Source organism: Pteronotus mesoamericanus, unplaced genomic scaffold, assembly GCF_021234165.1.
Source record: "Pteronotus mesoamericanus isolate MK-2021 breed Mesoamerican mustached bat unplaced genomic scaffold, CSHL_Meso_final scaffold_167, whole genome shotgun sequence".
Taxonomy (NCBI): Eukaryota; Metazoa; Chordata; class Mammalia; order Chiroptera; family Mormoopidae; genus Pteronotus; species Pteronotus mesoamericanus.
This window is the reverse complement of record NW_026555308.1, coordinates 23,926,134-23,949,157: the sequence shown is the minus strand read 5'-3', so window position 1 is coordinate 23,949,157 and position 23,024 is coordinate 23,926,134. Positions and strand designations below refer to the sequence as shown.

Sequence of the window (23,024 nt, the reverse complement as noted above, 5' to 3'; positions counted from 1 at the left end):
TATAGATCTTCTATGTATTTTGTTAGATTTATACCTAAGTATTTCATTTTGGAGGTGCTAATGTAAATGGTGTCATGTTTTAAATTTCAAATTCTATTTTGTTCATTGTTGGCATGTAAGAAATCAATTGACTTTTGTATATTAATCTTATATCCTGAAACCTTGCTATAATCATTCAATAGTTTCATGAGGGTTTTTTTGTTTGTTTGTTTGTTTGTCAATTCTTTCAAATTTTCTATGTGGACAATCTCTATGTCATCTGCCACAAGGTCTGAGGAAAAAGAGGTTAGAATGGTGCCAGACCTTTTTTGGTGTCTATCTCATGGTGGGGACAGAAGGACCTGGACCCTAGGAGCCACTGCCTCAGGAAGCTGGCAGTGTACCCTCTGCTGATGAAGCCTCAAATGACCTGAACTGGAGCAACTCGTGGAAGATCTTGGGAGAGAGTTGGCGCAGAGGGTGGAGCCACAGCATAAAGATGACTCAGTCAACCATGGCCTTCTTTGAGGAGTCACTCTGTGCTCTTTTGTTTTCCCACCCACTTTCCCCAGGAGCAGGAGGGAGAACCTCTCAGAGGTTTCATAGAGCTGGTAAATGATGGCATTGGTCATTGGCTACAAGGTTAATTGGCTAAACTAAACCAGTTTATGTATTAATTAAACAGATTACTGGTTTACTTGGTTTGGTCACCTCTAACTAGATGCTTCCTTTGGGCTTCTCTCCCTCCTTTTCCATGTCACTAACAAAACTGTTTCTGGTGGAGGCCTGCATAATATAAAATTATAAGGGAAGTAGAATAGTTAGACTGGGAAACAGAACTTGGATTCCAGGCTCTCTACCAGTGTTTGGAGACCTGTGGTCACTGAACAGAAGCACTAGAGGAGGACCTGGGGTATGTGCTGTTTATTATAGTTCATTTTTAGCAAGAAGGACAGAAGTTGAAGGTGACATCAGTTTTCTCCTTAGATGCATTCATTTTTTAAAAATATTTGTGGCCTGGTACTTTTCTTTTTGTGGACAAGGAACTGGAGCCGGTGGCTGTTTCTCTCAGGTCCTTGGTGGCCTTTGACCCCTGTTGACCTCTGAGTCATCTGTGTCTGGCGGGGATCATTATGGGAAGTATTATGGGAAGTGCTGACCCCTCTGAGCGGCTTACTCTAAGGAGGCCGTCATTCAGTCCCACTCCTTAGGCCTTTAGGGTAGAGTACACGGTCTCTTCCTGGGGGCTGTTGTGGGGAAGGCGGCGGGGAGGTGCTGACGGTGAGGTCGAGCCAGAGAGGACGAGGGAGGCATAGAGGATGCCATCAACCTGGTGAGAACAGAAAGAGAAGGGGCTAGAAGTGGAGGGGAGCTGACCCTGCCGTAGAGCGGTGACCCCTCACCCAAGAGCCCTGCCGACACCACAGTCCCTCTGCTCTTTCTAGCCGCCTTCTCCAAGCTTCCCGTAATTCTTTCAGCCTCTAGCCTGAGCTGCTTACCTTTGGGCCCAGCTTGGGGTCTTCATGTTGTTCTAGGAAAAAATCAAGATGGGCCAGGGTCAGGTGGCATGGTAGCCAAGATAGAGAAACGGGCGGAGGGCTTGGCAGTGAGATCATCAGCTGGTTGAGGACCAGGGTCACGTGGGAGGGGTGCGTGAGGCAGGAGGGGAGTGGAAAATGCCAAGGGGCACGTGTTGGGGGTGGTGGTGGAGTGTGTGGGGAAGAAGAAAGGGCCGAGGTGGAGAGTGGGCAGTGACGGTGGTAGAACTGACCTTTCCTCCCAACGTTCTCATACTTCTCCTCAGTGTTATGGGAGGATCCCCTGTGTGGGAAGGAAAGGGTGGGAAACGTGTCAGAGGGTGAGCAGAGAAGAGTTAACGCCTGCATCTGGCCGGTTTTCCTGTGGGGGGCTCTGCGACCTGCTTGGACCGACTTGGAAGGTGCAGGCAATGGTTTGAGGCTCTCAGCAGGCGGCTGGCTGCCCGGAAGAGCAATGAAAGGCGATTTGTGCTGTAGCCCAGGAGCGAGCGGCCCCTGAGCGCCAACAGAAGGGGGATTGTTCTGGGGAAGCCACTTTTGTAGGAAGGGGACACAGGAGGGGAAATCGGAAGGGGGAGTTCCCGTCTCCTCGGCTGGCACTACCTCGGTTAAGACTGGAGAAGGAAAACCATGAAGCTCATCTCAGAGCCTCTGGGTGGGTGCTCAGGCCTCGGTCCCCAGGAGGAGACACCATCCTGGGAGGGAAGCCGAGCAAGGCAGCTGGCAGAAAGTCAGGGAGACAGAGAAAGGAGGGAGAGGGACTTAGGGAAAGGAAAGTGTGGAAATGGGAAGAAGGATGGAGAAAAGGAAACTGCTGGGAGGGTGAGGAGGACAGGACAGGAGGGAGCCCAGGCACAGGGAGGAGGCCAGGCTGGGAGCTCTGCAGGGCGGTGCTCTGAGAAAGGCAGATGGAGGCGACGATTCCTGCGGCCCCTTCGGGCACCTCAGCCGGGAAAAGGGAGACTGGACGATGAACACGAAAGTGGAAAAAGTGTGGAACAGGAAAATGCATTTGGGAAAGATGATGTTCTAGGTGAAAAGAAAACAGGATGAAAAGAAGGAAAAGCTCAGAATTGGCCATGAAAGGAGGAGAAAAGGAGATACCAGAGGAAGAGAAAAGGGAGGTATTCTGAGAAAGAATTAGAAAAACTGCCGGAACCTCTAGGTCTACTGTTCTTGACTTATTTTATTTTATTTTATTTTATTTTATTTTTTATTTTTGGTTTGTTCTTAGGAGCCAGAGCCTCAGGAAGCAACGAGCCTAGCCTGTTAGGGATGTATGAGGATGTTGATAGGAAAGTCAAGGATGAGAGCAGCTGTGAAAGGGTCTCTCTCGCTGTTCTCACAAAGACACTTCTTGTTTCCCAAATCAGTGCCCCCCACTTACAGGACAAGCACTCACCTGTCTGGGGCTCTGGCTTTAGTCTGCAGACCTGTAGAGGGACCAACAGCGTGTCAGTGTCCCGTCCATGAACAGCATCTCCCCTCCTGCCTTTTCTGCTTTGTCCTACTCCGAGACCATCCTTGGAGAAACCAGGGCAGCAAAGCAGCTCTGCTGAAACCCATGTGGGAAGGGCCTGGGACTCAGAGCCAGCACCCAGCTGGCACGCTGAAGCCTCCCACACCTGTCCTGCTTCTGTCCTCAACACCAAATCAGGAGAGCTGTCTGCACCCTGTGCCCCCTTCACCCTGTCCTACCTTTCCGTCTGTTTCCTTCCCCTTTCCTTGAACTCCCTGCAATCCCCAAACCTGCTCCCTCCACTGCTGAGCCCTGGCCACCCTCCCCCTCCCTCCCCTCTCCTGTCACAGGCAGCATGGCTCCCTCCTGCCCTGGCCCACCAGCTTCTTGTCTTTCCTTCTGAGCGGTGGCTGTTTCTCTCTCCCACCTCATGAACCTCCAGGTCCTTCTCAAGCCTCTCTACAGCATTTCCCTAGCTCATGGCCCCAGGTTCACACACATCCTCTCCACCACCAACTGCCCTCCTGGGAGGTCTCACCAGCTGCTGGGACAATCCTCCAACACAGCGGGCTCATCCATCCCCCCAACTCCAGTGAACTCCATTCCACTCAGCCATACCCTGGACTTTATTTTTTTAATTACTGGGAGTGAGAACTCTAAACTTACATGCTAGTATCATTTTTTTAAAAGATTTTTATTTATTTTTAGAGACAGGAGAAGGGAGAAGGGAAGAGAGAGAGGGAAACATTGATGTGTGAGAGACACATCAATTGACTGCCTCTCACACACCCGCAACCAGGCACCTGGCCCACAACCCAGGCATGTGCCTGATTGGGATTCGAACCCATGACCTGCGGGGCACAGGCTGCACTTAACCCACTGAGCTACACCAGCCAGGGCCATGCAAGTATCATATTTATACTACAACTTCCTTTCCTCCCAGTTCTCTTTTTTCACCTCCCCCATACTCATGCTTTGACCTCCCTGAGCTCTTGTCCCCCGATAATCCACTTTCCTTCAGGCTACCTGGAATGTCTGCGAGTCCTCCACTCTCCATTTGGGCCCTTTCCCCAGCTCCTTGACCTCCTGAGTTCCCTTGTCCTGCCACACCGAGCTGGTAAATCTTCAATCCTGCAGGCATCTCTGGCATGGAGGACTATTTGCTTATCCATTATCCATTCACCTCTTCTTTCTCAGTTACAGAACCTTGGTTTTATTTGGAGCAGCAGTGTGCTCCCCTACAGATAGATGTGGGACATATGACTAAATTCTTATCCATGAAGATATAGGGGGGAAGTGTGGGTAGGACTTTTAGGAAGGCTCCTGGACTATAGTTCACTTTCTCTTCATCTCTGACCCTCATCCTTACTCTGTGGAGGACAGATAATTGGGGCATTTTTGTCCTTTCCTCCTTCCTCCTGTTTTCTTCTTGGACTCAGAAATAATGGCTGGGATCTTAGAAACTACCTTGGACCATGAGGCAACCTTCAGGAGAGTGAGTGGAAAGGTAGGAACCTAAGTACCTAAGGAGAGTGGCTTCTGCTATCTGCCTCCAGATCCTTTTATGTGAGGGGAAAAAAAAACCCTGTCTCACGTAAATCACTGTTACTAGTGGTCTCTCATGCTAACAGGTGAACACAAGTCCTAACCACTAAGTCCTAAAGGTATCTAAACTGCATGGTTAAATACTGCTGGGGAAAAACACAATCATGTGCAATGATACTTCCACAGATCTATGGCTTCTCATCTGAGTTAAATCCTTGACTACAATCTTTTGTTTCTTTGGTGACTACATCACATTTTCTCTTCATTTTTGGTCCTTATACTTACTTCCCTAAGAAGCCACCAGAAGGTGTTTTCTTTGTAGAATTTTTAAAAATCTCAATTTTTATGAAGTTGAATTCATCGATATTTTTATTCATTGCTTTACGGTTTTATGTCATACTTTGGGAGGTCCTCTCCATACAATGGTTCCAGCACTATGTATTGAATTACTCCTCTTTCCTTATTAATTAGAAATTTTACCTTTTAATTGACTAAATTTGGGTCTATTTTATCCTGCCTAGATGAGAGGTTTTTCTTTTCTTCCAATTACTTTATCTGTTATCTGTTTATCTATTATATGTTAGTATTGCATCACTTTAATTATTGTAGCTTAATAATTATGTGTTAATGCTCATCTAGTGCTTACTTTGTGCCAGGGTCTATTCTAAATGCATTGTTTAATTGTCATGGCAACCCCCAGGGTAATTACTATTATTATCCCTATTTTACTGGTGAGTAAGTTAAGGCACAGAGTAATAGTACCGCCAGAGTTGACCCAGCCAGGATCTGATTGTAGGCAGTGAGGTTTTATGTTCTTCACCTTTGTGCTTTAATATCTAATAGGGAAAATCTTGTTGCAAAATTTTTAAAGTAATTTCAAATCAAGTTTGATGCTGTCGGGGTATAAATAATTAATGCCTTTAACCCTATGCTCTCATTGAGCTGTTAACGCATATATCCAAATCTGACGGACATCTCCACTCAGATGCCACACAGGTATCTCAAACATAACACATCCAAACCGGAGGAATCATCTTTCTCCCACAAACACGGCCTTTGACCTCCTATGCTCCCTAATTCACTTGGTAGTTTCATTACGGCCTTGTTCGCCCAAGTTGTAAACATGAGATTTCTTCCTGCTCCCTCATCCCTACATCAATCCAGTCACTAAGTCCTACTGATTCCCTTTTGACCTTTTCCAGAATCTAGCTCTCTCTGTAGATCTATGTCTCTACAAGGCGAAATGAGGTTGTCACTTGGCTGCTTCATGTCCTCTTCTCCCATCTTCTACCTCCTTCATGGCACTGAGCTACTTACAGTTCCCAGAATGGTTTCCTTTGCTTGGAGGAACAGAAGTTTCTACAACCCCCTCACCACTTCCCTGGCTAATTCATTTTTTTACTCTTTGAGAATTTTTGCCACTGTCACTTCCTCTGGGAAGTCCTCCCTGATTCTTCTCCTTCCTCTCAAACTACCATAGCTCTTTCTGAGTGAGGCAATCAACCCTTGAGGCACCTCCTGCCCCCTCAGAGTTGTGTGAAAGCAGGGCTTCTGCTTTATCTATTTATATCTCCAGTCACAAGCCAGGCCTGGGAAAGGGGCACCCCACTAATGCTTGCTGAGCTAAGCCAACTTCCTGTCCCTCTATTCTCTCCTCTCCATGAACTAAAAGGTGAGGACTGATGAGAAATGATAGTCAAGAAATAAATAAGAACTGAAAAACGATCAGACTTGTGGCGAGAAATTGGTTTGGAATGGTGGTTTCAAACTTGGTCACTCACAGACACCACTTGAGTAGACTGTTAACGATGCATATTCCCAAGTCCAACCTCACCCCAACGAGGATTTGTATTTTTAACAGGCACCTGTGGTCATTCGATGCAGGTGGATTCAGGGAAACACCTGGTTGGGAAGCTCGCGGAGAGAGTGGGATCTTTTACAACTTACCTTTGCTTCTCTTCCACCCGAGGTAGACCATCAGACCCAAACTTGCAATTATGAGCACAGCACTGGCCAGTGCCACCCCAACTATAGCTCCCGGAGTAAGGGGCCAAGTCCCTGAGGCCCTCTCTTCCCCCGAGACACTGACGCCGTTTGTGGTGGTGGCGATGGTGCTGGTGGCGCCCTCCGTGGGTTTCTCGGTGGCTGAGAAGACATGAGAAATAAGCAAACTCTCGCGTGAAGGACTGGCGTTATCTGGGTGAAACTGCCACATCCCGTTCCCTGGTTTGGGGAATATTGGGTGTGGGGAGCAACCCTCTGAAGCTCTCACAGCGGGAGGGGATTAACACGATGAAATGCTGAAGACTTAGAATATACGTCACTCGTCACTCGGTTTAAACCCTGACTCTACCACCCACCAGTGCTGAGACCTCAGAGCCTCATCTCGTCACCTACAAATAGGAATAACTAGATCACAGGATTAAAAAAAAAATTATTGTGTCAAAAGCCTTTTTTGCCAAAAAAACATAAAATTTGCCATTTTAACCATATTTAAGTGTACAGTTCAGTGACATTAAGTACATCCACGCTGTTGTGCCACCATCACCGCCATGCATTTCTAGAGCTTTCTGATCTTCCCACACTGAAAGTCTGTCCCCATTAAACAATTCCCCATTATCCTCACGCAAGCCCTGGGAACCCACCGTTCTGCCTTCTGTCTCTATGAATTTGGTACTCTAGATACCTCATATAAGTGGAATCAAATAGTATTTGTCATTTTACAGGATTGTTTTAATAAGTGAGAAAACATCTGTAAAGCACTTAGTATATATTTGAAGCACTTAGCATAAAGATGTTTTTAAAGTTACTTTGATATATGTTGAACTTTAGTTCCTACCAAACAGATTGTACTTTTTAGATGTTTAATACACCATTGAAAAATAACATAATACTAAACCACAGAAAAAATTCTAATTCTAATAAAATCTTTAGATTACCAGAGACCAAATTCTCTGTCCACTCTTGTTAGAAATTTATAATAAAAGTATAAATACCACCTCTCAACTAAGATAGGCTCTTTTAAATTCTTAGTCAAAGAAATATACAGGGTCCGGCACAAATAATGCCCCTTTTTTATTACAAAAATCACAAGCATGTACTTCTGTAGCATAACATCACACCCAAGCACACCGCATGGCCTGAAATGGTGAAATGTTCAAATTGCTGTCCATCTCGTGCAAGACATTCACATACCCTACCAACCACACTCCAGCAAGCCCTACTTCTGCCAGACCCTGTATATAATAAGATGCTTAGAAAATAAAAACCGGAGCACCTGAAACCTGTATAATTTTGTGAACCAGTATCACCCCAATAAATTCAATAAAAAGGAAAGCATAATTTAAAAAAAAGGCAGCACAATACATATTTTTTAAAAATCTTCTGGAATATGACTAAAGCTGCACTCTAAACTAAATTTATAGTATTGAATGCTTTCACTCTTTAGAATGGGAAGAAATTTTTAAATGAATGAAACTTTTAAAGAAAAAAATAACCAAAAACAGAGAAGAGGCAGCCCTAAGGAAACTCATAGTTTAAAAGTAATGAAAACCTATGAGGGAATAAATTTATGAGGAAACAGAACAGCAAAAGGTATAATAAATCCAGGAAGTGGTTTAGGGAAAAAACAAGAAAACAGACAAGCCTCTTACAAACCCAGCAACAAAAGAGTTTAAGTTGTTAATGAGTGTATCCTCACTTATAGGTTGATAAATTAAAAATAAAAACCTCTGTGAAATGGATGATTTTCTGAAACAATTTTTTTTAATGGGTTTAATAAGTAGTAAAGTTTAACTGATGGGTAGACAAAGAAGTGAGAACACTATTAAGGAACTACTTTTCACAAAGATTGTAAGCTTGTTGGTTTTATGGGTAAAACCACTCATTCTTGTAAAAATTTAAGGAACAGATAATTCCTAGACAGAAGTTTCCAGAACATAGAAAAATATGGAAAACTGCAATTCTAATTATTACATAAAATAACCCTTATGTTAATATCCACCCATAATTTTTAAAAAAGTGAATATTAAAACAAAAGGCTGTTTTTTTTAAACTGGCCTGAGTAGAGGAAAATACCCAGTATTGACACAATGGGAGTGTAAGTTGACACAGCTTTGGCGATGCATTTAGGAATATGTATCAAAGTGTAAAATACCCACAAATGCCCTTAGACCCAGTGATTTCAGTACTAGGAATTTGTCCTATGGAAGTGCTGGCGCAAGTATTGAAAGGCCTCTGTTTAAGGGTGTTCTTTGCAGCATTGTTGTGATGTGGTGACAACCTAAGTGTCTTTAAATAGAAAACTGATTAAGTAAATTATGATACAGTGCTACAGTGGGATAGATACCATGCAGGTATTTACACTCAATATTATTTTATATTAGTTCCAGGTGTGCAGCATAGTGGTTAGACAGTCATATACTTTATAAAGTAGCACCATACAGTTATTAGAATATTATTAACTATATTTCCTGTGCTATACTTTATATCCCTGTGACTATTTTGTGACTTCCAATTTGCACTTCTTAATCCCATCACCTTTTTCACCCAGTGGTGAAAATCTTTTAATCCATTGAGTTTATTCTTACATCTATCTGTCCCGTTTCCCAACACCATTTATTGAATAGACTGTCTTTACTCCATTGTATTTTCTTGCCCCTTTTGTCATATATTAGTTGACCATATAGCTGTGGGTTTACTTCTGGGGTCTCTATGCTGTTCCACTGATATGTCTGTTTTTATACTAGTATCATGCTATTTTGATTATCATGATATCAGGTAGCATGATACGAACAACTTTTTTCTTCTTTCTCAAGATTGCTATTCCTATTTGGGGATCTTTTGGGTTTCCATATTAATTTTTTGATTATTAGTTCTAGTTCTGTGAAATACACTCTTGGTATTTTGACAGGCAATCCTTTCACAATAAATGCAAATCAAATCATCATGCTGTATACTTTAAACTTATAGAGTGATACATGTTAATTAATTCTCAGTAAAACTGAAAAAAACCCCCAAGTTAGCATTCTAAGAAGGACTTGTGATTAACATTAAAAATATTTGACCCTGACTGCTAGTCAAGATGGTGGCATAGATAAACATGGTACTTCCCTCTTCCCACAACCACATCATAACTACAACTTAACTACAGAACAACCATTATTCAGAACTACCAGAAATCTGGCTGAATGGAAGTCTTACAGGCAGGAAATTAAAGAAGCAGCCACATTGAGGCTGGCATGCGGGGCAGAGGCTTGGAATGGGCTGGTCCCACACTTGTGTGTGGCAGATAAAAATTGGGAGGTATATCTCAGCTATGGAGGTCCCTCCTGAGGAGTGAGGGATCCAAGTCCCATGCCAGGTCCTCCGGCCAGGGTTCCAGTGCCAGAAAGAGAAGTCCTCTTCACTTTAGATGGGAAAACCAGTAATGATTGAGGCTGAGGGAGACAGAGGACTTCTTGAGTCCCAGGCAATTCCCCTGACAGGGACTGCACACGAAATTACTTGGACTCACTCCCTCGGAGCTCCATCACTGGGGCAGTAGCTTGAAAGGCAACAAAGACATATGGGGAGGAATTGAATTGTCTGGAATCAGGACAAGAGCTGGGAGGCTACTTTCTCACAAGGCAGAAGTGCTGACAGAGACCAATGTTCCTTTTATGAGACCTCACCACATGGACCCAGCCGGTGGGTGCCTTATCTGAGATTCCATCATATCTGAGATTCCTGATGATTCCCTGATGCACCACCCCACCCAATTTTGGGACTCACCCAAGCTGTTTCAAGTGGCCTTTCCATATGAATGTCCTGTCTTGTCTCATGTTTCAAATTCCCCTAAAATTTCTCAAACAAGCAGTATCTGGTCTCAGTGTGCCCCATACCTCTTGTACTAGCAGCAGCTGCCCTTGGTACAGCACTAGTATCAGCCAGCCTTGGTTTGTAGCTTGGCCTTGCCTGAAAATATCGAGGCCTAGCACAAGTAGCAGCCATTTGCAGATTGCTTTGTAGCTCATGCTGGGTGGCCACCGGCAAGACACAAGCAATGGCTGGCCTTGGCCTGTACCTCCTGGGAGGCCCCAGAGCCAGTGCACCCAGCGGACAACTTCAAACCAGGCTGAAGCCCTACCTAACCACCTCCACAAGCTATGCACTCACGAGGTAGATTCAATAAGCACCAGCGCCCTGCTGAAGTAAGTCCAGCTCTGTGGAGTGGGCCCCTGCACAGCTGAGCCTCCATAGTGGTCAGTGGGCAAAACCAGTCATTGCAGATGACTGACCTGGAGGTAAATCCCTCTCATTTATGTGCCAACAGCAATCAAGGCTCAACTACAAGAAAAGTGTGTACACAACCCACACAGGGGGTGCACCCTGAGTGCCAGTTCAGGTGATTGGGGAGGCTGTGCCACCAGACCCTATAGAACACCTACTACATTTGGACACTCTACCAAGCCCCAGAGACATAGCAGCTCTTCCTCATACATAGAAACAAACCCAAGGAGGCTGCCAAAATGAGAAAACAAAGACACGTGTTCCAAATGAAAGAGAAGAACAAAACTAGAGAAAAAAAAAACTAAACAAAATGGAGAATAATAATCTGGTTGTGTTATTGTAGAGAGTCAGTTAGAGTGCTGGGAGCTCTCCTCTGTTGGCTAAGATGGAGACAGGGGGAGGTTCTTACTCTGAACATGCGAAAAGCTAGAAATATGAGTGGATAGGACTGAGCATGCCAACAGCTAGCAAGATTATTGGATAGAAAAAAGCCCTCCCCTCCCTAATCCCTAGCAGAATTGTGGGCTTGAGCAGGAAGAGGAGATGGTCTTTGAGATGAGAGTTCATCATTCTCCCATGTTGTGCAGCACCTGAATAAAACTTCTTTTCTTTTGCACCGGCATCTGCCTCATAAGTTTGGCTTTTATTGTGGCAGGCAGCTGTACCTCTGTTTTGTTTGGTTATAGATGTAGAATTCAAAATATTGGTTATAAGAATGCTCAATGAACTTAGTGATAACTCCAACAGTATAAAAAAGAACCAGTCAGAAATGAAGGATACATTAACTGAAATGAAGAATAATTGACAGGGAATGAACAGTACAGTACATGAAGCCAAGAATCAAATCAGAGATTGGGAATGTAAGGAAAAAAAAACACCCAGTCAGGACATCACAAAGAAAGAAGAATTAAAAAAAAAATTAGGATAATGTAAGGAGCATTTGGGGCAACTTCAGTGTACCAACATTTGCATCACAGGGATGGTGGAAGGAGAAGAGAGAGAGCAAGAAATTAAAAACATATCTGAAAAAATAATGACAGAAACTTTCCTTAACTTGGCGAAAGACATACAAGTCCAGGAATCAGAGAATTCCAAACAAGATGAACCCAAAGAAGCCTACACCAAGACACATCATAAGTAAAATGCCAAAGGTTAAAGACAAAGAGAGAATCTTAAAAGCAACAAGAGAAAAGCAGTTACTTACAAGGGCACTCCCATAAGACTGTCAGCTGATTTCTCAACAAAAAATATGCAGACCAGAAGGGATTGGCAAAAATATTCAAATTGATGAAAAGCATGTTTTTCATGTGTCTATGGGCTTTCTGATTAGAGCATTTAATCCATTTAAATTTAAAGTTATTATTGATAAGTCCTTATTCATTTTTCCCTTTGTGCTTGTGTTCTTCTCCCACTCTTTTTCTTCATCTTTTCAAAGCAGTCCCTTTAAACTTTTTTTGGTGGAGGTGTATTCTTTTAGCCTTCTTTTGTCTGGGAAACTCCTTATTTCCCCTTCCATTTTCATTGAGAGCCTCGCTGGGTAGAGCAGTCTTGGTTGCAGACCTTTTCATTACTTGGAATATTTCTTGCCATTCTTTTCTGGCTTGTAGTGTTTCTGTTGAGAAGTCAGCTGCTAGCCATAGCAGGGCTCCCTTGTATGTTATTACTTGTTTCTCCCTTGCTGCCTTTAAGATTCTCTCTCTGTCTGTGATATTTGCCATTTTAATGATGATGTGCCTTGGAGTGGGCCTCATTGGGTTCCTCTTGAATGGGACCCTCTGTGCTTCAGGGACCTGTGTGACTTTTTGTCTCCTCCAATTAGGGAAGTTTTCCATCATCACTTTTTAAAACAGGTTTTCTATCCCTAGCTCTTCTTCTTCTCCTTCTGGTATACCTATTATATGGATATTATTATATTTCATGTTGTCCTATATTTCCCTTAATACCTCTTCATTATTTTTGAGTCTTTTTTCATTTTCTTGCTCTTTTTGGGAGCTTTTTTCTACCTTGTCCTCCAACTGGCTGATTCTATCTTTTGCTTCATCTAGCCTGCTTTTGATTCCTTCTACTGTGTTCTTCAATTCAGAAATTGTATTCTTCATTTCCTCTTGCCTCTTATTGATAGTTTCTATGTCCATTTTCATGCTGATATAGTTCACAGTAAGTTTCTTGTAGTTTCCCTAAGTCAATATCTGATGGTTTACTTGCCTCTATTTAACTTAGTACTCTTTCTGGGGATTCCTCCTTTCCTTTTGATTGGGGGTTGTTTCTTTGTCTTCCCATTATTTGTGAGACTCTTCTTTTTTGCTTCTGCTTCTTAAATTGATCTGTTTTGACTTCCTGACTTTGTGGAGTGACCTTCTATGGTAGGAGACCTGTGAGATTCAGTCGTGCTGTCTCCTTGATTTCCTGAACTTGGTGCTCTTTGGATGCTTTGTATGCCATTTATATTGGCTCTCTGGAAGTAATTGGTTTTTATTGTTGTTTCATCATTCTTTGGTGGGCCCTTCCCTCCAGCTGGTTGACTGAGGGTTACTCTGCCCACCATGTGTTATGTGTTTTTGGGCAGGTCCTGCCAGAACACAATCACAAAGCCCAGGAAATAAACCCGCATCCGCAAAAATAACCCCCCTGCAATCCCACTACAACAGCAAATAAACCAGTATTAATAAGTCTGTAAAGAGTTTCAGACTATTATAAGAAAGGGGAGAAATAAACTATTAGTATAAAACCTAATGACTTAATATGCACAAATTTGATAGACCTAAAATGAATGTTAAAAAGCTGTGTGGTAAAGAAAATATCACAAATCATGGAGAAGACCACAGAGGATTTGATCTCAGTAGCCTCTAGTGTTTACCGCTGTTTTTTCTTTCTGGATCCGCCTCTGGTGATGTCACATGTTGACCCCGTCTGACTTTCGGCAATGTGTTCGAGACTTCCAGAGATATACTGTTTGTGGCCGTCTCTTTCAGTTGTTATTCTAGTCACTCTGCACTTAGCAGTCAGGCTTAGGCACCACGGGATCGGACAGAATTACTCCTGGGGTCGGGGCTATTGTTTTCTTTCAGGCTGCTCAGAGGGGAGTGGTCTGCCTGAGCAAGATGGCTGCTGCCATGTGGGGGATGACTCAGCATCAGGATCCTGAGGCTACTCCCTCAGTTCTCTCCCCAAAACCGCTGTCCCCAGTCTCTCCTCAGGTGTTTTTTGCCCGCTCTGCCCCTTCCTTTGGCAGATCCCAGGGTAAGTGACTGCAAATAAAAATTTATGCATTGGCCCTTAAAACAGCTCTTTGCATCTCCAGCTGCCCATCTCCGACAGAGAGCAACTCTGCCACTTTTCACAGCTGGCTGTTATCTGTGTACTTTTGGGGCTCTAGTACTGTAGGCTGGGGATACCTGCTTATAGATTAGACCCCACTCTTCTCAGGGAGATCCAACTGGCTGTTTCAATATCCTTTTGGTGCTGCTGCCCGTGGGCGCCCCGCACACCTTCTCAAGTCTCCACTGCACTCCTTACCAGTCAGGTGGTGCTAAAGCCGATTCTTCTGTTTGTCCGAGGTTATCTCTATGGGCCTTCTGTATATCCTCTGAAGTGTCTGTTCAGGTCCTTTACCCATTTTTAAATTGGATTGTTTGTCTTCCTGGTATAGAATTGTGTGAGTTCTTTATACATTTTGGAGATCAAACCTTTGTCCAAGGTATCATTGGCAAATATGTTTCCCCATACAATTGGTTTACTTTCCATTTTGTTGATGTTTTCTTTAGTTGTGCAGAAGCTTTTTAGTTTGATGTAGTCCCATTTGTTTATTTTTTCCTCTATATCGCTTGTCCTAAGGGGTATATCAGTGAAAATATTGCTGTGTGGGATATCTGAAATTTCCTGCCTATGTTCTCTCTAGGACTTTTATGGTGTCACGACTTCTATTTAAGTCTTATACATCTTGAGTTTATTTTGGCGTGTGGTGCAAGTTGGTAGTCATCACTAGCCATTTGAGAGATGCAGATTAAAACCACAATGAGATATCACTTAACACTCCTCAAGAATGGCCATCATTAATAAATCAACAAACAACAAATGCTGGTGAGGTTCTGGAGAAAAGGGATCCCTAGTACACTGTTGGTGGGAATGCAGGCTGGTGCAGCCACTGTGGAAAACAGTATGGCATTTCCTCAAAAAACTAAAAATGGAACTGACTTTGGATACAGTGATGCCACTGTTGCAATTATACCCTAAGAATCCTGAATCACCACTTCAAAAGAACCTATGCACCCCAATGTTCACAGCAGCATTATTTACAATAGCCAAGTGCTGGAAAACAGCCTAAGTGCCCATCAGTAAATGAACGGATCAAAAAATTGTGGTACATTGACACAATGGAATACTATGCAGCAACAAAAAAGGAGTTCATACCTTTTATGACAGCATGGATGCAACTGGAGAGTATTATGCTGAGTGAAATAAGCCAGACAGTGAAACAAATACCATATGATCTCACCCATAAGTGGAACCTAATCAACAAAATGAACAAATGAGCAAAAATAGAACCAGAGACAGGGAAATAAAGAACAAACTGGCAGTGACCAGAGGGGAGGAGGGAGGGAGATAACGGGGGAAAGAAGGGGAAGGGACAAGCCAAGGAACATGAATAGAGGACTCATGGGCACAGACAATGGGGGGATTTACTGTGGAAGTGAGGGGTGGGACGGGGCAGGGGAGAGCAATGAGGAAAAAGGCAGAAAAACTGTACCTGAACAACAACAACAAAAAGTTTTTAAAATCTATAGTATTTAGAAGATATCTCTTTAAATTAGTAAAAGCGTAAAGTGTGATTGCATTAAATTGATATTTGTTTCATAATAAAAAAAGTGATAAAAAGCAAGGACCTGCAACCAAGATTACTCTACTTGGCAAAACTATCATTTCGAATCAAAGGACAGATAAAGAACTTCACCAAAGGAGGTCATCACCACCAAACAAGTATTATATGAAATGTTGAAGGGTTTTCCTTAAGAAGAAGATACGAAATATGAACAATAAAATGGAAATAAATACATATCTATCAAAATTGAATCTATAAAACAAAATAAATGAACAAGCAGAACAGAAACAGACTCACAGATACAAAGAACATTTTGATGGTTGCCAGGTGGGAAAAGGGTTGGTAGGATGGGGGAAAAAGCTGAAGGAATTAAAAAGTACAAATTGGTTATTACAGAATAGTCATGGGGATATAAAATACAGCATAGGGTATATAGTCAATTATATTCTAATAACTCTGTATGGTGTCAGGTGGGTGTGAGATTTAGCTGGATGGTCATTTAGTAAGTTGTGTATGTCTAATCACTGGGTACACACCTGAAACTAGTATAATAATGTATGTCAACTGCAATTGAAAAATTAAAAAAATGATTAAAAAATAAATTTAAAAAATTTGACCCTGTCAAAAAACAAATAGTGAAGCCAAATGGAGAGGCCAGAAATGCATACTATACTACAAAAGAACTTAGAAACCAGACCTATGAATCAACAAAGAAGAGAAAAAAAATTTCAATAAATCAAAAAATAAGATTGGGACAATTGAGTAACTTCTTGGTATAAAGATCAATTTAATTATTTGCCTCACATCATATTCCAAATAAATTCTCACTACATTAAAGAGTTTTGTTGTAAATAGTAACCATACAAAAGTTAGAAGAAAGTAAAATATTTTCAACCCATAGTGGGATATGGGATTTTGGGCTTAGAAATGAAAGAAAAAAAAATTATAAAGGATAATGTTCTTAGATTTGGCTATGTGCCCAGGGATGGAACCTGAAACCCAAGCATGTGCCCTCATCAGAAATCAAACCAGTAACCTTTCGCTTTGTGATACAACACCCAACTAACTGAGCCACACCGGTCAGGGCAGTGTGCTATCTTAACATTACGGTACTTGGGTTAAAAACATTTCTTTTAATTACTTTCTTGTGTTATTTTAAGCATGGATATCACATTAATTGCGAGAACTGAAAAATTAATTTACTGATAAAAAACTTAAACTAAACGTGACTCAGAGAAATGAAAAAAGGAAGTTAGGAAAGGAAGAGGAAGGATCTAAAAAGAAATCAAACTGCTTAAAAATGGCCATTTAAGGAGACATGCGGAGGTGCAAGAAGTATAAATCCAAAGTGGTTTGCTTAGTTCAGGTTGTGAACCACTTTATAATTGATCCCAAACCAGCTCTGTGGTAAAGACATAGCAGTAGTTTATCCAGGCTGGGAGGAGTGATTCACCACTGACATAGTTTAGAGTTGGTGGCGTAAGTGGTTATAAAAAGCAAATCTGCTTACACTGCACCCCTTTATGCTGGGTCTGGGAGAGAGCCCCTCCCCCACTGCCCTGGAGACACATACGCTCAGGTTCAAGTTCCCGTGCCCCAGGGAGCAATTCAGGAAGACCTATTGATGCAAAACACCCCATAGTAGGTTCAAAATACGTCAAAACTACAAGATGATCAAGTCAGTAGGTGAGACTGAGTGGCTAATGGTTGGTTAAGAGAGAAGACCGTGAGGTTAAACTGGGTTCAAATTCCATCTGTACTGTGACTGTGACTTTGTGCATGTAACAGTCTTGGTTTGCTCATCTGGAGCAGAAAGATGATAGTGGTACCTACTGTTATTGAGGGGTGCGGGTTAACTAGGGAGATGCATACCAAAGTATTCAGTTGGGATGTGGTGCACAGGAAGTGGGAGCTGCCCTTATTGCTGCCCTCTAATGACCGGGGCAGAGGCAAAGGGGGACGACACAAGGGTTTGTGTGGGGGAGGTGGGGATGTGGGGTGTTGCTGTGAGACACAAAAAAGGGTAAAAAAGGTGGAGATGGGGAAGGAGGGGAAAGAGATGGGACTGGGGCAGGAGCATTGAGGGCTGTGTTCTGGGGAGCAGAGTGGGAAAAGGAAGCAGGGAGCTTGGAAAAACAGGTGATGGGGTGTGACCAGGGGCCGGGGCAGGGGCATCCTCGGGCCCTCTTTGGGTATCTCTGGTGTGTGCCAGGCTGAGCTCACGGCTGTGGGCAGACACAGATGTGGGGCCAGCTGGGGCTCCACACACAGGCACCGGACCCTGTAGAAGCGAAGTTCACCTGGAGGATATGGGGCGAGGGCAGGGGGCAGGGCTGGAGCCCCAGCCTGTAGCAAGAAAGGGGGTTGAGGGCTGGATCTGGAGGGGGCAGTGAGGGGGAAGGGCAAGGAAGGCAGCCCAAGTTTGGGGGACATTATGGTAAAAAGGTAGGGTTGTCAGAGGCCTGGGAAGGAGTCAAGGGCAGGGAGAGGAGTTTGAGAGAAGGGTCAGGAAGAGAGGTGCCTGGACCAGTCCTGGGGCAGGAGGACACTGTGGCTGGGGCAGCGGGACTCACCTCTGGTGATGGTGAGTTGGGTCCCCTTGATGGACTGCCACACTGTCTCGTTTTCTGTCTGTGTGGACAAATGAACTCGACAGAAGTACTTCAACTTGTCTTCCCTCCGCAAGTTAGAGATCTGGAGGGAGCCATTCCTCTGGCCCTTCGTCCAGTGCAGGGAGAGGCGGCCCTTGTAATCCTCATGGGTGAAAGGTGGGGTTGTGTTGTAGATGAACTGCCCATGGAACTCTCCCCGTCTCCAGGATATTCTCACACTAGGAACCTTGGTAAACTTCCAGCCGTAACAGAAGGAGAATGGGATGTGGATGGAGCCACCCTCGGGGGCTGAGAGGTGTATTGGCTGGATCATTTTATAAGGAACGCCTGAGGTGCATTTTGCTGAGCCACCTGAAAGGGGGACAAAGAAGGAGAGATTTTGAGGCCACTCGAAAGGACAAAAACCCTCTTCCCTACTGTAACAGGGTGCAGCTAGGCCCCCCGAAAGGGGATTTGTAATGGGGTCCAGAAATTGGGGTGTCCAAGAAAAATATAAGATACTCTCATCACCTCCCCCCCCCACCTTGGGCTTCTGCAGGGGATGGGCGATCGAGAGTCATTCTGCATGTCACAATGGAAGGATAGCTTCAGTCCTCATACGCAACGATGGTTATCTTGCATATCAACAAGGCTAGCCAGGAAAGTGTGCAAGAGTTTAACCCAAGATGTAGCTGGGCTAGCAGCCCCCCAGTTACCGTGCCTGTGAAAGTTGGAGATGGGGTTTGGGGGGTAGGATTCCCGCCAGGGTTGGCACCCAGACCTGCAGCCATGCTGGAGGCTTTTGACCATGCGATTTTGGGAAGCAGGAAACGAAGATGTAGCAGCCATGCAGGCGGCTCCCCCAGGTACAGCGCATGTGCACGAGAGCTTGGAGATTGTTCGCTCCATGCCGTGGGGGAACAACACGAAGACCATGCAGGGAGGAAAGGGACAAAGGACTCTTGCTAGTGGGCCATGAGAAGGTGCCACGTGGCTTTGGATTAAGAACCAGAAACCGCAGCCACATGGCTGATGGTGTTGGGAACCGCGAGAGGCCTGCCTAGCCGAGCTCTGGGCTTCTGTTTTCTGAAGGACGATTTGCTGCTGTGTAATTCTTTCCAAGCGTCAGCAAGAAGAACCAGGTCTCTCCTGTCAACACTACCTCAGACTGCCTGGCACATTCACCCATGGGCACAAGTGTGACAGATAGTATGGCTGGCCTCTGGCTGTGTGTCCCCCTTTGCACACCTGGGGAAGAAAGGAGGGTGAGGAGTGTGGGGGACCCAGCACTGTGGGACCAGCCCAGCCCATTGTTTGTTGTGAGTGGGAGGTCTGGTTGCTGCCCCAGCAGACCCCTTCTCCAGACGGCTGGCCACAGACTCTCCGGGGGCTCCCCCTCCCCGCCCCCGTGACCCTGGGCAGAGCCACGTGGTCCTGGCCACTCACCAGCCTGCAGAGATGCTGGCAGCAGCAGCAGGGGCAGCAGCAGGGGCAGACACATCGCCTTGCTCTTCTCCAGGGGGCGAGTAGACAAGCAGAGCCTCTAGGCCAGAGGGGAGGCCCAAGAGGGGAGGCTGCCTCCGTGTAGTCTGCCAGCTGGGAGGGACGGGATCAGGCTCCTTCAGAGGGCTGAGGGAGGGGGGAGCCCTCCCCCAAACACCCCTGCCCCAGAGTGACAAGCACTTCCTTTCTCAGTCTGGCTTCTTCTTTTCCTATATTGCAAAAGGGCCTTCCTTGGGGTCAGTGAGAGAGAGCCAAGATATAGGTCCCCCAGTCCCTATCTCCATGCTGAGGGTGTGGTCCTGTCCTTGGCTACCTGGAGCCTCCCCTCCCTCCTCAACTGCCTGTCTCTGCTGGGACTTCCTCATCTTCTAGGAGCCAGTCTCCATCTCTCTGTCTCTCTCTCTCCTGTTCTCTGGTTCTCTGGGTGCCTCTCAGCCTCTGTTTCTCTCTCTCATCCCAGGGGCAGTGGTGGCAGCAGGACCAGCTCAGGCCCTTCTGAGAGAGGAAAAGGCACCGTGAGTCTTTGCCCAAGTACAGCCCCTTCGAGCAGGAGGGAGAGACGCTGATGGAGACGCCCTCAGCTCCCAGCCCCAGCCGCTGCCACAGCCTCAGGCGCCTCCAGCTTACCCTTGCCCTCTCGCCATCCCCTGTAGGCCCCAGGCAGAATCAAGATCCACGGGCCCCATTCTGTTCCCTCTGTGCATCTCACTCCCTCCCTGAAGTTAAGAGGTGAGGGTGGTCTTACACTTCCATCTCCCCAGAGAGTGGGCTGTCTGGAGGCCATGCCCTAACCCAGAGAGTTCAAATCTGGGTCTGCAGGGCCCTCTGTCTTCCCCACTTCATTTTTGAGGTGACCAAGACTCAGAGAACGTGTGCCCCAAGTCCATGACTCTCAAGTGATGGGTCGGGACTTGAATTCCAGTCTTTTTTCTGTTTAAAATATTTTATTTATTTATTTTTAGACAGAGGGGAAGGGAGGGAGAAAGAGAGGGAGAGAAACATCAATGCGTGGTGGCTTCTCATGCGCCCCTTACTGGGACCTGGCCCACAACTCAGGTGTGTGCCCTGACTGGGAATTGAACCAATGACCCTTTGGTCCACAGGCCAGCACTCAGTACACTGAGCCACACCAGCCAGGGCCTTTTTTTCTTCTTTTTAATCCTCATCTGAGGCCATCTTTTCATTGCATTTAGAGAGGGAGGAAGGGAGAGAGAGAAACATCCATCCAAGAAACATTGATTGGTTGCCACCCACATGTACCTGGACAGGAGATTGAACCCGAAACCCAGGCATGTGCCCTGACTGAGAATCGAGCTCACAATCTTTTGGATATGGGATGATGCTCCAACCATCAGAGCCATACTGCCAAGGCTCAAACTTCAGTCTTGCTGAGTCCAGGAGCCTTCTGTCCCTTCTAGATGCTTTCACATGGTTGTACCACAGGATCTTTGGGCTTGGGCATCAGAGTGCATAGCTCTGGAGGGTGAGCCCCAGGAGGCCGTATTTTTATAATGTTCCTTAGTGATTCCATCCACAGCTGTGAGAGCCCTGGCCAATCCAGAGCGGTCCCTGGACAGAGGGGGTTAAGGCTCAGAGCAGTGATGAGCCAGCCCAGGGACAGTCCTGGGACCATCTGTAATGGAAGGCACTGCCAGCCTGTGACTGGTGGGGAACAGGGTGTGAGATTGGGGAACTGGGACCCTTGGTGACTCACATTTTCTTTTGTTTTTTTTTTTTTCCTTCTGTTTTTTCATTAGATTTTGGGGTGGTTCCACCTATCCCCTCCCCAGAAAGAGGTTGGCATCGATTTACTGAGTAGACCACATGGGTGGGTGGACATGATGTCGTTACAGGAAGTGTCCTTGGTCTTCTGGAGGTGGAAGGAGCAGACTGACTTCCTTTTTTATCAGTTGCTTCCTCAATCCTAACAGTTTTCTTCCACACTTCTCCCAAGTACAGTCAGGCAGCCCCCGCCTACCTCTGTGTCTGCTTTTATTACCCTCCTCCCAGGTCTGAGAAAAGAGGTTTCAGATTCTCATGGAGTCTCTTAATCTGAGTCAGGCAATAAACATCCATTGCCTCATTTTCAGCTTTACAGCATTCTGTGCTGGGTGTACTCTTATCTCCGTTTTACCCATGAGGAAGTTGAGGTCACAGAGCGTTAATATCATGTCGTCTTCTGGGTTGTGAGAGATACTTGTGAATTGATAACAGCTGGAAATGTAGGCAGAACAGAGGACAGGGCACCCACTGGCTTCTCGGCAGGACCTCCAGAGGCGGCCCGCCTTCTCTGTGGGGTGACACCTGGGTTCCATTCTTGCCTTGCCCGACTAGCTATGGGACAGGGCTGGACAGTCTCCTCGTTGCCAGGCTGCCTGCAGATGGGGACCCTGCCAGGGCTGTCACTGCTCATTCCATTGGGCAGCACAAGGTTTTTACAGCATAGACTCTCCGCAACTTCTGTAGAGAACCCGCTGTGCAGGTGCCTTCAGGCCACGCGGGTTCCGTGTACAGCCTCCCTCGACACAAGTTGCACATTTCATGTCACGTTTAGTTCTCTGGGCCCAGTTGGATCCCCTTGAGGTTAGGAATTGTGAGACATGATTTCTGTTTAGAGGTGGCATGTGGTCTTCTGATTTGTTCATCCTTTCTTCCCCCCAAAAGGATGAGAGGACCTGGGAGTCAGCCTCAAGCTGTGGCTCCACTCACAGAGGGGGCTTCTGGGAGGAGGAGGGCCTGGTGTTTTGTGACACAAAGATGGGCAGAGCTTCAATACAACAAGCGGCCACGGGAGAAGGCACAGAAGCAGTGTCATAAGGAGCAGGACAGAGTGAGCCATGGACCACATTTGAGGCCCACTGCCTTAGATCTTCCCCAAGTTTTCCTGAGTTTCCATTCTCCCATCTTCACGTGCCCATCAGTGCTCTTCCCTTTGCCCTTCCATGGCACCTCGCCCTTCTCTTTCCCCACAAGATCAGGAATAAGGCAAAGACATCTGCTTTCACTACCTCCGTTCATTGTGCTGGAGGTTCCATCCCTTGCAATAGAAAAGAAAAGGAAATAAAAGTGTTCTAACTGTACTTTCTTAGATCCTGTATTTATGTTTTGCATCTAGTCATCACTGAGCCAAATACACTAACTACATTTTCTTCCTTCCTTCCTTCCTTCCTTCCTTCCTTCCTTCCTTCCTTCCTTCCTTCCTTCCTTCCTTCCTTCCTCCGAGGGTATGCTTATTGATTTTTAGAGAGAGGAAGGGAGGGAGAGAGAGAGAGAGAAGAAAACAAATATCTATGTGAGAGAGATCAATTGGCTGCCTCTTG

The 23,024-nt window shown here is 45.4% G+C and overlaps 1 protein-coding gene across 1 annotated transcript; it reads right to left on the bottom strand.

The window, feature by feature from the left end:
* Window positions 1-815: 815 nt before the first annotated feature.
* On the bottom strand, window positions 816-19,787 carry LOC129083821 (paired immunoglobulin-like type 2 receptor alpha). The gene is made up of 7 exons (XM_054589809.1): window positions 19,648-19,787; window positions 18,184-18,573; window positions 6,469-6,666; window positions 2,920-2,950; window positions 1,751-1,800; window positions 1,479-1,510; window positions 816-1,309 (listed from the first exon to the last, which is right to left on the bottom strand). The coding sequence occupies exons 1-7, from the start codon at window positions 19,700-19,702 to the stop codon at window positions 1,187-1,189; spliced, it is 879 nt and encodes a 292-aa protein (XP_054445784.1). The 5' UTR covers window positions 19,703-19,787; the 3' UTR covers window positions 816-1,186.
* Window positions 19,788-23,024: the final 3,237 nt, after the last annotated feature.